General features: G+C 37.2%; 1 protein-coding gene across 2 annotated transcripts in view; it reads left to right on the top strand.

Moving 5' to 3' along the window:
* The first annotated feature begins 4,716 nt into the window (after positions 1-4,716).
* zfpm2a (zinc finger protein, FOG family member 2a) overlaps positions 4,717-17,048 on the top strand; it is a 442,543-nt gene continuing 430,211 nt past the window's right edge. The window contains exon 1 of one of the 2 annotated variants that reach the window (XM_061916494.1): positions 4,717-5,064. In XM_061916494.1, the coding sequence (XP_061772478.1) occupies positions 5,025-5,064 (40 nt within the window). In that variant the 5' untranslated portion in view covers positions 4,717-5,024. The other variant, XM_061916493.1, reaches the window with a different exon arrangement.

A 17,048-nucleotide genomic window follows, 5' to 3' on the forward strand; every position in this document is an offset into this window, starting at 1 on the left:
TATGCAGTTAGTTAACTTTACTTGATAAGACGTACTGAATTAAAATGTGTATATCATGAAATTAGCAGGACTTTTAATATAGAAATACGTATTTTATTCTGAAAACCACCATTATTCAACCCCAGGATGTTACGGAATCTTTAAACAATATTTTCAGTGCAGGGGAAACTTAAATATCTTATTTGATTTCAATTTTACATTTTTTAGATAGAATAGACACAATATAATTATTCATGCTAACATTAAGAGAATGACTACAAACATTGAAATCAATACTTAAAACTAAGGACATTTCTAGAACAGACTTCAGAAAAAAATAATACTAAAAAGTAACTAACTGTTTATGCAGCTAGTTAATTTTACTTCATAAGACATACTGAAATAAAATGTGTATACCTAGAAATTAGCAGGACTTTTAATATGGAATTAATTATTTTATTCTGAAAACCACCATCATTCAACCCCAGGATGTTGTGGAATCTTTAAACAAGATTTTCAGTGCAGGGGAAAACCAAAATATCTTATTCGATTTCAATTTTAAATTTATTTTTTATATAGAATAGACACTATATAATAAAGATAATGACTACACATTTAAATTAAAACTAAAAGCATTTCTAGAATAGACTTCAGAAATTTGTTTTATTAAAAACTAACTAGCTGTTTATGCAGTTAGTTAACTTTACTTGATAAGACATACTAAATAAAAATGTGTATATCAAAAAATTAGCAGGACTTTTAATAAAGAAATAAGTATTTTATTCTGAAAATCACTATTATTCAACCTCAGGATGTTGCAGAATCTTTAAACAAGATTTTCAATGCAGGGGAAAACCAAAATATCTGATTTGATTAAAATTTTAAATTTTTCTTTTGATAGAATAGACACAATATAATTATTGATGCAAAAATTAAGATAATGACTGCACATTTAAATTAAAGCTAAATGCATTTCTAGAATAGACTTCAGAATTTTTTTTTACTAAAAACTAACTAGCTGTTAATGCAGTTAGTTAACTTTACTTGATAAGACGTACTAAATTAAAATGTGTACATCAAGAAATTAGCATGACTTAATATAGAAATAAGTATTTTATTCTGAAAACCACCATCATTCAACCTCAGGATGTTGCGGAATCTTTAAACAAGATTTTCAATGCAGGTGAAAACCAAAATATTCTATTTGATTTATTTATTTATTTCGTGCTAAAATTAAGATAAAGACTACACATATTTAAATCAAAACTTAAAATTAAGGACATTTCTAGAATAGACTTCAGAAAAAAAAACCTAAAAAATAACTAACTTTTTATGCAGCTAGTTAATGTTACTTGATCAGCGTGCTGGATTAAAATGTGTACATCAAGAAATTAGCATGACTTAATATAGAAATAAGTATTTTATTCTGAAAACCACCATCATTCAACCTCAGGATGTTACGGAATCTTTAAACAAGATTTTCAATGCAGGTGAAAACCAAAATATTCTATTTGATTTATTTATTTATTTCGTGCTAAAATTAAGATAAAGACTACACATATTTAAATCAAAACTTAAAATTAAGGACATTTCTAGAATAACTTCAGAAAAAAAAACCTAAAAAATAACTAACTTTTTATGCAGCTAGTTAATGTTACTTGATAAGCGTGCTGGATTAAAATGTGTATATCAAGAAATTAGCAGGACTTTTAATAGGGAAATAAGTATTTTATTCTGAAAACCACCATCATTCAACCTCAGGATGTTGTGGAATCTTTAAACAAGATTTTCAATGCAGGGGAAAACCAAAACATCTTATTTGATTTCAATTTTACGTTTTTTTTTGGATAGAATAGACACAATATAATTATTCATGCTAAAATTAAGAGAATGACTACAGACATTGAAATTAAAACTTTAAAACTAAGGACATTTCTAGAATAGACTTCAGAAAACCACAACAACTCACTAACTGTTTATGCAGTTAGTTAACTTTACTTGATAAAACGTACTAAATTAAAATGTGTATATCAAGAAATTAGCATGACTTAATATAGAAATAAGTATTTTATTCTGAAAACCACCATCATTCAACCTCAGGATGTTGCGGAATCTTTAAACAAGATTTTCAATGCAGGTGAAAACCAAAATATTCTATTTGATTTATTTATTTATTTCGTGCTAAAATTAAGATAAAGACTACACATATTTAAATCAAAACTTAAAATTAAGGACATTTCTAGAATAACTTCAGAAAAAAAAACCTAAAAAATAACTAACTTTTTATGCAGCTAGTTAATGTTACTTGATAAGCGTGCTGGATTAAAATGTGTATATCAAGAAATTAGCAGGACTTTTAATAGGGAAATAAGTATTTTATTCTGAAAACCACCATCATTCAACCTCAGGATGTTGTGGAATCTTTAAACAAGATTTTCAATGCAGGGGAAAACCAAAACATCTTATTTGATTTCAATTTTACGTTTTTTTTTGGATAGAATAGACACAATATAATTATTCATGCTAAAATTAAGAGAATGACTACAGACATTGAAATTAAAACTTTAAAACTAAGGACATTTCTAGAATAGACTTCAGAAAACCACAACAACTCACTAACTGTTTATGCAGTTAGTTAACTTTACTTGATAAAACGTACTAAATTAAAATGTGTATATCAAGAAATTAGCATGACTTAATATAGAAATAAGTATTTTATTCTGAAAACCACCATCATTCAACCTCAGGATGTTGCGGAATCTTTAAACAAGATTTTCAATGCAGGTGAAAACCAAAATATTCTATTTGATTTATTTATTTATTTCGTGCTAAAATTAAGATAAAGACTACACATATTTAAATCAAAACTTAAAATTAAGGACATTTCTAGAATAACTTCAGAAAAAAAAACCTAAAAAATAACTAACTTTTTATGCAGCTAGTTAATGTTACTTGATAAGCGTGCTGGATTAAAATGTGTATATCAAGAAATTAGCAGGACTTTTAATAGGGAAATAAGTATTTTATTCTGAAAACCACCATCATTCAACCTCAGGATGTTGTGGAATCTTTAAACAAGATTTTCAATGCAGGGGAAAACCAAAACATCTTATTTGATTTCAATTTTACGTTTTTTTTTAGATAGAATAGACACAATATAATTATTCATGCTAAAATTAAGAGAATGACTACAGACATTGAAATTAAAACTTTAAAACTAAGGACATTTCTAGAATAGACTTCAGAAAACCACAACAACTAACTAACTGTTTATGCAGTTAGTTAACTTTACTTGATAAGACGTACTGAATTAAAATGTGTTTACCTAGAAATTAGCAGGACTTTTAATAGGGAAATAAGTATTTTATTCTGAAAACCACCATTATTCAAACTCAGGATGTTGCGGAATCTTTAAACAATATTTTCAATGCAGGGGAAAACCAAAATATCTTATTTGATTTTAATTTTAAATCTTTTTTTTAAATATAGAATAGACACAATAAAATAAAGATAATGACTACACATTTAAACTAAAACTAAACGCATTTCTAGAATAGACTTCAAAAATGTATTTTACTAAAAACTAACACACTGTTTATGCAGTTAGTTAACTTTACTTGATAAGACGTACTGAATTAAAATGTGTATATCAAGAAATTAGCAGGACTTTTAATATAAAAATAAGTATTTTATTCTGAAAACCACGACTATTCACCCCAGGATGTTGCGGAATCTATAAACAAGATTTTCAGTGCATGGGGTAAACCAAAATATCTTATTTGATTTCAATTTTACATTTTTGTTTTGATAGAATAGACACAATATAGTTATTGATGCTAACATTAAGATAATGACTGCACATTTAAATTAAAACTAAATGCATTTTTAGAATAGACTTCAGAATATTTTTTTTACTAAAAACTAACAAGCTTTTTATGCAGTTAGTTAACTTTACTTGATAAGACGTTCTGAATTATCCATCCATCCATTTTCTACCGATTATTCCCTTTTGGGGTGGAGGGGGGCGCTGGCGCCCATCTCAGCTACACCCTGGACAAGTCGCCACCTCATCGCAGCGCACTGAATTAAAATGTGTATATCAAGAAATTAGCAGGACTTTTAATATAGAAACAAGTATTTTATTCTGAAAACCACCATTATTCAACCTCAGGATGTTGCGGAATCTATAAACAAGATTTTCAATGCAGGGGAAAACCAAAATATCTTATTTGATTTATTTATTTACTGCGATAAGGCGGCGACTTGTCCTGTGTGTACCCCGCCTTCCGTCTGAATGCAGCTGAGATAGGCTCCAGCGCCCCCCCCCCCCTCCCCTGCAATCCCAAAAGGGACAAGCAGTAGAAATGGATTTATTTATTTATTTCATGCTAAAATTTAAATAATGACTACACATATTTAAATGAGAATATTATAAATTAAATGATCAATCTTGGCAAGTGGCAAATGAAATGGATTTATTTATTTAGTTCATGCTAAAATTGAAATAATGACTACGAATATTTAAATTAAAATACTATAAATTAAATGATTAAATAATCAGAGTTTATATTCTTAACAAGCAGCGTCTCTCTAATTGAGCGGTCAATGACGATTTAGGACCAGGAAGTGTAGTCCGGATGTCAAGTGAAATCGGCCTACGGTGGCCGACGAGCAACAGATCTTATCTCCAAGGAAAATCGCGAAAGACTTTGAGTCCCCAGTCCCAGTTGGGAGAGAAAAGAGAGAGAGGAGAGAGAGAGAGAGAGAAAGAGAGAGAGCGTGCATAATCGAGCAAGAGAAGGAGAGAGGGGCAACGCCAAAGCCAGAGCCTGGGAGGACAGAAAGATAAAGACAGACGCAACGATATACGTAAAAAAAAAAAAAAAAAAAAAAAAAGTAGTTTACCCCCCTTCTTTATCGCTTTTTTTCTCACTTACCAGCAGAGCAAATATAAAAAACAAAACAAAAAAACACTGCTTGGATGAAGCAAAAGCTATCGATCTGTCGGCACTACACCTGGACTCAGTGAGCGTCGCGCAGCAGGCATGTCCCGCAGGAAGCAGAGCAACCCCCGCCAGATCAAACGTGAGTTCCGTTCCCTTCCTTCCATCTTGTCTCTCGGCTTTAAGGAGATGTTTTTTTTTTATTTTTGTTGTACTCGTATTTGTAAACGCGGGGTGACCGACTACCGCCTGGTCACGTCACGGCGAGCGCCGTTCTCCCTTCCGTGGGCTCGTCGAGGAGGTGAGTTCCGCTGCTGGCTCAAAAGTTTTAGCACCGGTGGAAAACGACTAAAAAGACGCTTAATTGTGTCTTACTTTGACCTACTTTTCATCCTGCCGACGTGTGTCACGGTGCCACGCGTGGGTGTTGACACCCGCCTTGTGATGGACATTAGGTAGACTAGGACAGGAATAAAAAATATTTAAAAAAACACACCAAAATGTTAAATAATTATACTATTAAATGCTTGAAGTTCCACGTATCTGTCAAACACACACACACACACACACACACACATTAGCATTGACCCCACCTGCAGGTGTGTGTACCTGACCAATACACACATTTTACACCACTTTTTTTTGTTTTACTCCTTCTATTTTTAAACAGTGTTTGTGAGTATAATACACATAACTACTTTTACATATTTTTGTAATATTCCATTCATCCATTTTATACCGCTTATTCCCTTTGGGGTGGCGGGGGGGTGCCTCTCTCAACTACAATTGGGCGGAAGGCGGTGTACACCCTGGACACACACACATTAGCTAAGGCATTGACCCCCACGTGCAGGTGTGTGTACCTGACCAATACACACATTTTACACCACCTTTTTTTGTTTTACTCCTTCTATTTTTAAACAGTGTTTGTGAGTATAATACACATAACTACTTTTACATATTTTTGTAATTTTCGATCCATCCATTTTCTACTGCTTATTACCTTTGGGGTGGCGGGGGGTACCTATCTCAACTACAATCGGGCGGAAGGCGGTGTACACCCTGGACACACACACACACACACATTAGCATAGGCATTGACCCCCACCTGCAGGTGTGTGTACCTGACCAATACACACATTTTACACCACCTTTTTTTGTTTTACTCCTTCTATTTTTAAACAGTGTTGGTGAATACAGTACACATAACTACTTTTACATATTTTTGTAATATTCCATCCATCCATTTTCTACTGCTTATTCCCTTTGGGGTGGCGGGGGGTGGCTATCTCAACTACAATTGGGCGGAAGGCAGCGTACACCCTGGACACACACACATTAGCTAAGGCATTGACCCCCACCTGCAGGTGTGTGTACCTGACCAAAACACACATTTTACACCACCTTTTTTTTGTTTTACACCACCTTTTTTTTGTTTTCCTCCTTCTATTTTTAAACAGTGTTTGTGAGTAGAGTAAACATAACTACTTTTACATATTTTTGTAATTTTCGATCCATCCATTTTCTACTGCTTATTCCCTTTGGGGTGGCGGGAGGCGCTGGTGAATATCTCAGCTACAATGGGCAGAAGGTGGCGTACACCCTGGACACACACACATTAGCATAGGCATTGGACCCCCACCTGCAGGTGTGTGTACCTGACCAATACACACATTTTACACCACCTTTTTTTTGTTTTACTCCTTCTATTTTTAAACAGTGTTGGTGAATACAGCACACATAACTACTTTTACATATTTTTGTAATATTCCATCCATCCATTTTCTACCGCCTATTCCCTTTTGGGTGGCGGGGGGTGCCTATCTCAGATACAATCGGGCGGAAGGCGGTGTACACCCTGGACACACACACACATTAGCATAGGCATTGACCCCCACCTGCAGGTGTGTGTACCTGACCAATACACACATTTTACACCAACTTTTTTTGTTTTACTCTTATTTTTAAACAGTGTTTGTGAGTATAATACACATAACTACTTTTACATATTTTTGTAATATTCGATCCATCCATTTTCTACTGCTTATTCCCTTTGGAGTGGCGGGGGGTGCCTATCTCAACTACAATCGGGCGGAAGGTGGTGTACACCCTGGACACACACACACACACATTAGCATAGGCATTGACCCCCCACCTGCAGGTGTGTGTACCTGACCAATACACACATTTTACACCACCTTTTTTTGTTTTACTCCTATTTTTAAACAGTGTTTGTGAGTATAATACACATAACTACTTTTACATATTTTTGTAATTTTCGATCCATCCATCTTCTACTGCTTATTCCCTTTGGGGTGGCGGGGGGTGCCTATCTCAACTACAATCGGGCGGAAGGTGGTGTACACCCTGGACACACACACACACACACACATTAGCATAGGCATTGACCCCCACCTGCAGGTGTGTGTACCTGACCAATACACACATTTTACACCACCTTTTTTTGTTTTACTCCTTCTATTTTTAAACAGTGTTGGTGAATACAGTACACATAACTACTTTTACATATTTTTGTAATATTCCATCCATCCATTTTCTACTGCTTATTCCCTTTGGGGTGGCGGGGGGTGCCTATCTCAACTATAATCGGGCGGAAGGCAGCGTACACCCTGGACACACACATTAGCATAGGCATTGACCCCCACCTGCAGGTGTGTGTACCTGACCAAAACACACATTTTACACCACCTTTTTTTTGTTTTACGCCACCTTTTTTTGTTTTACTCCTTCTATTTTTAAACAGTGTTTGTGAGTGGAGTAAACATAACTACTTTTACATATTTTTGTAATTTTCGATCCATCCATTTTCTACTGCTTATTCCCTTTGGGGTGGCGGGAGGCGCTGGTGAATATCTCAGCTACAATGGGCAGAAGGTGGCGTACACCCTGGACACACACACATTAGCATAGGCATTGACCCCACCCCCCCCCCCCCCCCCCCACCTGCAGGTGTGTGTACCTGACCAATACACATTTTACACCACCTTTTTTTTGTTTTACTCCTTCTATTTTTAAACAGTGTTGGTGAATACAGTACACATAACTACTTTTACATATTTTTGTAATATTCCATCCATCCATTTTCTACCGCCTATTCCCTTTTGGGTGGCGGGGGGCGCCTATCTCAGATACAATCGGGCGGAAGGCGGTGTACACCCTGGACACACACACACATTAGCATAGGCATTGACCCCCACCTGCAGGTGTGTGTACCTGACCAATACACACATTTTACACCACCTTTTTTTGTTTTACTCCTATTTTTAAACAGTGTTTGTGAGTATAATACACATAACTACTTTTACATATTTTTGTAATTTTCGATCCATCCATTTTCTACTGCTTATTCCCTTTGGGGGTGGCGGGGGGGTGCCTATCTCAGCTACAATTAGGCAGAAGGCGGTGTACACCCTGGACACACACACATTAGCATAGGCCATGACCCCCCACCTGCAGGTGTGTGTACCTGACCAATACACACATTTTACACCACCTTCTTTTTGTTTTACTCCTTCTATTTTTAAACAGTGTTGGTGAGTACAGTACACATAACTACTTTTACATATTTTTGTAATATTCCATCCATCCATTTTTCTAGTTGGTGCCTACCTCAGCTACACTTGGGCAGAAGGCGGTGTACTCCCTGGACACACACATTAGCATAGGCATTGACCCCCACCTGCAGGTGTGTGTACCTGACCAAAACACACATTTTACACCACCTTTTTTTTGTTTTACTCCTTCTATTTTAAAACCATGTTGATGAGTACAGTACATATAACTACTTTTACGTATTTTTGTAATATTCCATCCATCCATTTTCTACCACTTATTCCCTTTGAGGGTGGCGGGGGGCGATGGTGCCTAGGTCAGCTACAATCGGGCGGAAGGCGGTGTACACCCTGGACACACACACACACACACACACACACATTAGCATAGGCATTGACCCCCACCTGCAGATGTGTGTACCTGACCAAAACACACACTTTACACCACCTTTTTTTTGTTTTACTCCTTTTATTTTTAAACAGTGTTGGTGAGTAAAGTGCACATAACTACTTTTACAGTTATTAATTAAAATCATATTTTGGTAATATTCCATCCATCCATTTCTACCGCTTATTCCCTTTGGTGGTCGCTGGTGCCTATCTCAACTACAATCGGGCGGAAGGCGTTGTACACCCTGGACACACGCACACACACACACACATTAGCATATGCATTGACCCCACCTGCAGGTGTGTGTACCTGGCCAATACACACATTTTACACCACCTTTTTTTTGTTTTACTCCTTCTATTTTTAAAAAGTGTTTGTGAATACAGTACACATAACTACTTTTACATATTTTTGTAATATTCCATCCATCCATTTTCTACTGCTTATTCCCTTTGGGGGTGGCAGGGGGTGCTGGTGTCTATCTCAGCTACAATCAGGCGGAAGGCGGTGTACACCCTGGACAAGTCACCATCTCATCGCAGGGCCAACACAGATAGACAGACAACATTCACACTCACATTCACACACTAGGGCCAATTTAGTGTTGCCAATCAACCTATCCCCAGGTGCATGTCTTTGGAGGTGGGAGGAAGCCGGAGTACCCGGAGGGAACCCACGCAGTCACGGGGAGAACATGCAAACTCCACACAGAAAGATCCAGAGTTCGGGATTGAACCCTGACTACTCAGGACCTTCGTATTGTGAGGCAGACACACTAACCCCTCTTCCACCGTCAAAGCCCATTTTATATATTTTTTTGTAATATTATATAATATATTTAACTTCAACAAGCATTATTATTAATACATAAATGTAAACATTCATTAGAATTAGAGTAACATGACATTTTCATTGAAGTTCTGATTTTCATTAATTTTTATGATCATTTTAAGGCCTTTTGACCCTTTTCTTTTTGAATTTGTTTTACAATAATTTCGACAGTATTTCATCAAATTATTTTATTGTATTATACTGTCCACGGTCACACCTAAGTACAAAACATAGCTCTGAAATAAACACAGCTGTGGGTTTAATAAGTGTGTTTCCACTGTGTGGTGTTTCTTCCAACACTTCACTGTACTCCTAGTGGAGATGTACACTATGACAAACGCATGGCTCGGAATACCTTTTTTTTTTTTAAAACAGTCATAAAGGAGGGAAGGATGAAAGGATATTTGTCGTTTGTGTAAGCGTGTGTGTCTGCATGTATTTGCATGCTTGCACTCATCTCTTCTAGAGGACACATTGTAAATTGGTGCACAGGAGCTTATTATTGTTGCCTTTTACAAAGGCTATTGTGCATCATAAGGTTTTTATTTATTTATTTATATACATGCAAACTATTTGTTTTCCCATCATTATTTTGTGTGTGTGATTACGTTGTGGTTTGAATCTGTATAATCAAAATGCTCACTGAGTAGCATTTCGAGTATAATACATACTAATTTTCCAACTTTTTACTTACGTACTGGAAGTGTTCTTATGAAGGTTTGTAGTTCCTTCAAAGAATTTGAAAATACACTCTTTAGAAGGACACAAATATGGGGGAAAAGTAATGGAGAAATCTTGACAATGTATGCTGTATTCATACAGTGCTGTTAATTTAAAACATCCGAGCCACGACGGCATCAAATCAAGCACAACAACGAATATGACGCGAAAGACGCGGTCGTCTTTCTAACCAATCCAATCGCAGCGTCCAAATGTTGTCGTCAAGCGAAAGGAAGTCTAACATTCGTGTTGCAGTTTCATCGTTGTGACCCGGCCGTGTGTGAATTAGTATGTCATGTGTAAGATCATGTTAATGCGCGGCCGGTGTGCGGCTGTATAATCAAGCTGTGGTTGCATGCAGAAAGGTCACAAGGAGCCTAGATCCTCCCGCACACCCCGAGAACTCTGGGGGGGAAAAAAAAAAAAAAAAGGCACCGCCTGGAAAGTCCACGCAGACAGTCGTTCTAAAGGACAAAAAGGTTGTTGGGCGCAGTGCCCCCCCCCCCACCGCCGCCACTACCACCGCCACCCTTCTCCCTGCATACATTGGACTGTTATCTAAAATTGTGATTTATGCAGTATTTTAATATTTTGCTTATTCTTTCCCCTTGGGTGCTCTCTGAGCAGTGATAAAAAAGGAAATGCTGAAAGAGCACCATTAATTTGCTCCGATGACTGGGGCGATAAGGGCAGATAATGGGAAAGATAAGCGGGGAAGATATACCATCAGAAACCCGATTATTACCATTAAAATTCCAGCCTAGCAATCTGCAGCTGCCTGATAATTCCTTCTCCGTTTCCACCACTTTGGATGATAAGGCAAAAAATAGTCAGTCAGTGCTCCTTGATTAGGCTGCCTGGATATCCCGATAATACAGTGATAAATTATGTATTTTGCCCTCTTGTTTTTTTCTGTGAAATGTTACACACACACATTTATGTTTGTATATATATATATATACAGTATATATATATATATATATATATTAGGAGTGTTTGAAAAAATCAATTCGAATACGTTGTACGATTCAGAATCGATTCTCATTTTTAAAAAATCGATTTTTCAGAAAAAATAAAATACATTTTTTTTAATCAATCCAACAAAACGATGCACAGCAATACCATAACAATGCAATCCAATTCCAAAACCAAACCTGACCCAGCAACACTCAGAACTGCAATGAAGACACAAACACCACACAGAACAAGCCAAAAGTAGTGAAACAAAAATGAATATTATCAACAACAGTATCAATGTTAGTTATAATTTCAGCATAGCAGTGATTAAAAATCCCTCATTGACATTATCATTAGACATTTATAAAAATAAAACAAAATAATTGTGTCACAGTGGCTTACACTTGCATGGCATCTCATAAGCTTGACAACACACTGTGTCCAATGTTTTCACAAAGATAAAATAAGTCATATTTTTGGTTTGTTTAATAGTTAAAAGAAATTTACATTATTGCAATCAGTTGATAAAACATTGTCCTTTACAATTATAAATGTTTAAAAAAAAAAAAATCTTCGACTCTGCTAGCATGTCAGCAGACTGGGGTAGATCCTGCTGAAATCCTATGTATTGAATGAATGCAGAATCGTTTTGAATCGGACAAATATCGTTTTTTGAATCGAGAATCGAATCGAATCCAAAAAATCAATATATTATCGAATCGTGACCCCAAGAATCGATATTGAATCGAATCGTGGGACACCCAAAGATTCACAGCCCTTATATATATATATATATATATATATATATATATATATATATATGTATATATATGTATATATATATATATATATATACCTTTTTTCTATATACATTGCCCTCTTTCTGTATCAGCGTCCTCTTTTCCAAGAAAGCGGGGGAAAAAAGCAGACTTTTATTGTAATAAGAATGTGATAGAAAAAGGAGATTGTGGTGAAGGTGTTTTGTGTGGGGGGCACATATCAATGTTATCAGCTCATCTCCCCAGCCCAGCTGCTAGCTGCTGTTGTTTTTAGCCTTATCACCCCGTGCCAATATGCCAATAAATCGCCCAGACTGTTAAGCGGGTCAGTAGAATCGGACAGGAGTGATGAAAATATCTCTGATGGTGATTAGCTGCTGTAGCATGAAGTGGGAATTCCAGCAAGCTCCCTCTACCCTGTCTTGTCTCGCTGGCTTCTTTCAGGGACTGCTGGTGCACATACCTTTATTGGGACTGAGAGGAGAACAGTTTGATGCTTAATAGGAAGGAAAGATATGAACAGGCTCAATTGAAACCGGGCCCCTCTGAGTAATTTTTCTGTAAAATCACCCCCCCCTGCCGAAGTTCCACAGCATTAAAGTGAATCTGGGATGATGCAGGGGGGTGTTCCTCCACTGGTGTTTATGGGAACATATTGAATCAGCCCTCCGAGGCCAATGCGCGGACATGTCATGTCAAATGTGCTCATTAAATTGACTTAGTGCTATCGCCTTAACTGTTGTTGTCTTTATGTGGTGGCCGGAGAATTCCCGCAGCTTCTTTTTGCTCCTTTTACTTCGTATTATCCAATCAAGATATGGAGGGCTGCAGGGCTGCACTGTTATACAGCAGCCACACTTTCCAGAGCATAACACTACGTCCTACTCCGTCATCCTGCGTAATCTACTTTTGTGATAGTGATCTCGCATCCAAAAAGATGATCCACTGTAGTGCACAATGATGCGTTATGACTTGTTAAGGAAAATGTTGGATAATCTGGTTTTAAGGATGGTAAATTACGATAATATTGGAAGTGATGAATCAGTCTCCGCCCTTGTTATTTTTGCTAGTTAACTTTTATGTTACTTATCTTAAATTTACCGATCTTGTCCCTGCAATTGGTGGAAAAAATAAACAAGTAAGACAAAAGTCAGCTATTTTTTTTTCCATCCACGCGCTGCTGTTAATCTTAGCAGCCCTTGAATATGGCCACTTATGGAAAGCCGGCAAACTGTTTATCATATCAGGTGACATTTCTATCTTTGAGGGGCATTTATCAGCGGCAGATTATAGTTGTAAAGGATAAGACGGGTGTTTACTGAATGGACTGCCAACATCCTGCGCGTGTGTGAATGTGTGTTTGCTCGTGTATACATTAGCGTATGTGCTGTACTGTACATCCAAGCATGTGCCTATATGTTCTAGCAGAAGGATCAGAGCATTTAGCGTGCGCTGATGTGTTTATTTTTGTACGACTTTAACGGGATCCGCGTCCGTATTTCTCACAAGTTAGCACAGCTTTGTTCTCACGGAGCTTGCAGGCGTGACATGCCGCCTCTCACACCTGTCAACAAAAACTGGCAACCGCGGCAGGTAAAAATGTTTTAGGGTTGGAAAAGGAAAAAGGTTTGTACGTGTGCGGTGCGGAATTTTTAAGGGTCTTTTTTTTTTTTTTTTTTTTTAATTAGGTGACAATCGTTTTGTATTTCCTGTGTTTTTCGTGTTTATTTTTGTCTGAAGCACAGTGGTTGCTGGATGCCAACTTTCCCTCTAACATCTGTTCCCTGACAATAACAGCTTGTGTTGTTGCCTTGTCTTACCTGACTGATCCCCAATTGCTTCATTTTTGGTGCGAAGTAACAAGGCGGATTTTGTCTAATTTATGTGTTTTTATTGTTAAAATACATTTTTCAATATAGAATACGTTCTGTACTCGTCTGTGGCTACAGTATAAAGAGGGGGATGGTAAGCAGCTGTTTTGTTTGCCTGTCTTGAAAAAAGCTATATGTCATGTTGGATGGGTTTCGTGCTTGGCAGCTGATAGACAGACAGTGCCTAAAGTTGCCCTTGGTGCCCCAGCAGTGTGACGCTTCGGCAGCAATGTGATAAGTGGGCAGAGTTGCAACCAAGGTGCAGGTCACTTCCTCACACAGTTTCCTCTTTATCTTCCTCTTTCCTGGATTTTTCTGTTATTATTCCAATAACTGCCAGGCCAGGCTATCATTGTGCAGGGTTCTACTTAAGCCGTCATCATAGTAGAAAACCTAACATTTAACTCTTGCATTAGGAAATATGTATGCTCTGGCTTTTTTTTTTTTTGTCACTTGATCTTCCTTATTTATCTTCAACAACCAAACTCTGGTTGGCGTTCAAATTTGATATCAGCGATGTCTATTGAGCCCTCACGTAACAATTGACTTTCAGCCTGCTTTAAGTTAATAGCCTTGTCTCTTGCTTGTCGGGATCAATATGGGTATTAATTAATCGCCATTATCAGGCACAGGATCTAGTTCCATTTGTTGTTACATCAGGAAAATATCAATAAAGAAGTGGACTCCCTGATCGTCATGGCAACTTCATCTCTAAGGTCAAAGAGAGTTTATCTTATCTTGCTGCTGAGAGTGGCAAACTGCTTAGGGATCTAGTTTGGACTCAAAGATCATTGATTTAGGCTTTCTTTCACCCCCACCTTGTTGTTCCAGGACAGGAGGCTGAGGGAGGGAAAAAAAGGCGTCTTTCTAATCACAACAGAGATGTAAGATTTAAATATTGATGTCCAAAGGCCATTATGCGCAAAGAGGGCCTCTGGTCTTGCTGTTGTTCAAGTATGCCCTTTTAAAACCCAGACAAAGCTTTGATTATCAGGGGTGTCAATGTGGAGTGTGTCTGTGTAGCTGACAGTGTGGGGATGAAGGGGAAATCAGTTTCCTGTAAACATAGTCCCGGAATATTAAAATATCCCACTCAGCATGTTTTTTAAGAATCCGGCTGCAGTGATGAACTGTAGGATTTCAGACCCTGTTTGAATCTTTTATGATGTTGGAACAAAACTGGGTGTCATGTGACCCTGACATCAAAAGTGCTCTTCTAGTTTTGTTAGGTCTTGTTTTTGGTACAGTATTTTTAATTAGTTGTTGACTGCGGGTGTTAAGGATTTTTAGTTTCGATGTATTTTCTATAAATCTGCAGGTAGGTTTGTGTCTTCTCACGGGTGTTAAGGCCCAATTTGAGCTATGGAAGAGTGCTTGGGTGCCACAGAATGCTCCTTGGAGTTGGAGCAGGGGCAATGCCTTCCTTTTTTTTTTTTTTATCCTCCTCTTGCCCCGGGGACACAATTGCCTCATTTAACATTCTCCATTTGGCCCCAGCCAAGAGAGGAAATAGCCAGGCTCAGAGACCGCCACACATCATGAATTCTGTGTTCATCTAACTAGCACAGGTCCTTTTTCACCTTGATGATAGAAGTACATCAGGAATTAAAGGGGTTGGTGATGAGGTATGGCAGTACATTGAATGGTTTTGATTTTCCGTACTATAAATATGGATAATATGGATAGTGAGTATATGTTTTTCAAATGTATTAACACTGTCATGGTTCAGAATCGTTGTAGATCAGCGCATGTTATCAAAGGAACTGTTTTCTTACTTAGTCTGGCAGTCATCTGCGAACACTCTGCGAATACCTATAACAGATTTGTCAATTTGTTGTCTTTTTTTATGCTGTTTATGTAATTAGTTTCTATAAATTAACATTATGTCACATTAAATATTATATTTGTGTTTGAACTGAATTTTGATGGATTAGACATAGAAAAAAGTGAGACGACACAGATACTTACACATTGTCACATAGTAATATCCTTATTACAAAAAAAAAAATTATGTCCAGTTTGTCAGTTTGACTTCACATTAAATGGAAAATAACATTTTTAGGGAAAAAAACAAAAACATGCTTTGTAAAATAAACTAATTAAATGGGATAATATAGTGAACACCATCTCCAGAGCAGGATAGTAGCTGGCACATCACAGAATGACACCCTAATAGCTGTTCAGGCCAAATCTTTAGCTTGGCAGGAATTACTGGGGATGTTTTTGTGTGTGTGTGTGCGTGTGTATGTGTGTGTGTGCGCGTTTTGGGAGTGCTTTGGCGGTTGCATTGTAGGGAGCCGCTGCACAACTTTACATTTGGATGAAACGCATCAGGCTGAGGATAGTTAAAGGATAGGTGGCAACAGAGGATTAAGGCAACAAGCTTTTCAGTTCAATTTGTACATCAGCATTTTCTCCCAGTCAGACGGCACAAAACGCATAGCATCTTAAGAGTTCAGTGGAAAATCGCTAATGACAAGGCCTTGTAAATAGATAAACAATTTATCCGTCAAATATGCTTAAAATATAAAACAAACTTCCAACCGTGTTAGTGCTAAAAAAAGGCTGTGTTTTGATTTGCACCATTGCAAAGCTGCTAAAGCTGTTGACAGCACAGCTTACACGTCATGTGATCAGAGGCCATATATATTCCTGCATGTGATTAGTAAGGAAGTGTTGCAACATAAATAGTTTGAATGCAGAGTTATTCTAATCAAAACTGGTTGATGACCATTATTTATATTTGCTGTAAGTGCAAATTGTTATGCAAATCTGATCAGACAGTCCGTGTGACGGAAGTGACATCCCGCAAAGTGCATGTCTCTTGGCACCTATTATCTCAATGCAGGCCTCGTTAAGTGACAGAGTAAACATGAGAAATGTAGTCACTATTTTACAATTGACCAATTTTTTTTTCTCCGCATTTCAAAGAATGCTTATCTAGTAATTACTGTTGACACTGAGCAAGTGTTAGCCAACTAAAATGGCGTTTTGTCTGATATCAG

This window comes from Nerophis ophidion, linkage group LG11 (genome assembly GCF_033978795.1).
Source record: "Nerophis ophidion isolate RoL-2023_Sa linkage group LG11, RoL_Noph_v1.0, whole genome shotgun sequence".
NCBI lineage: Eukaryota > Metazoa > Chordata > Actinopteri > Syngnathiformes > Syngnathidae > Nerophis > Nerophis ophidion.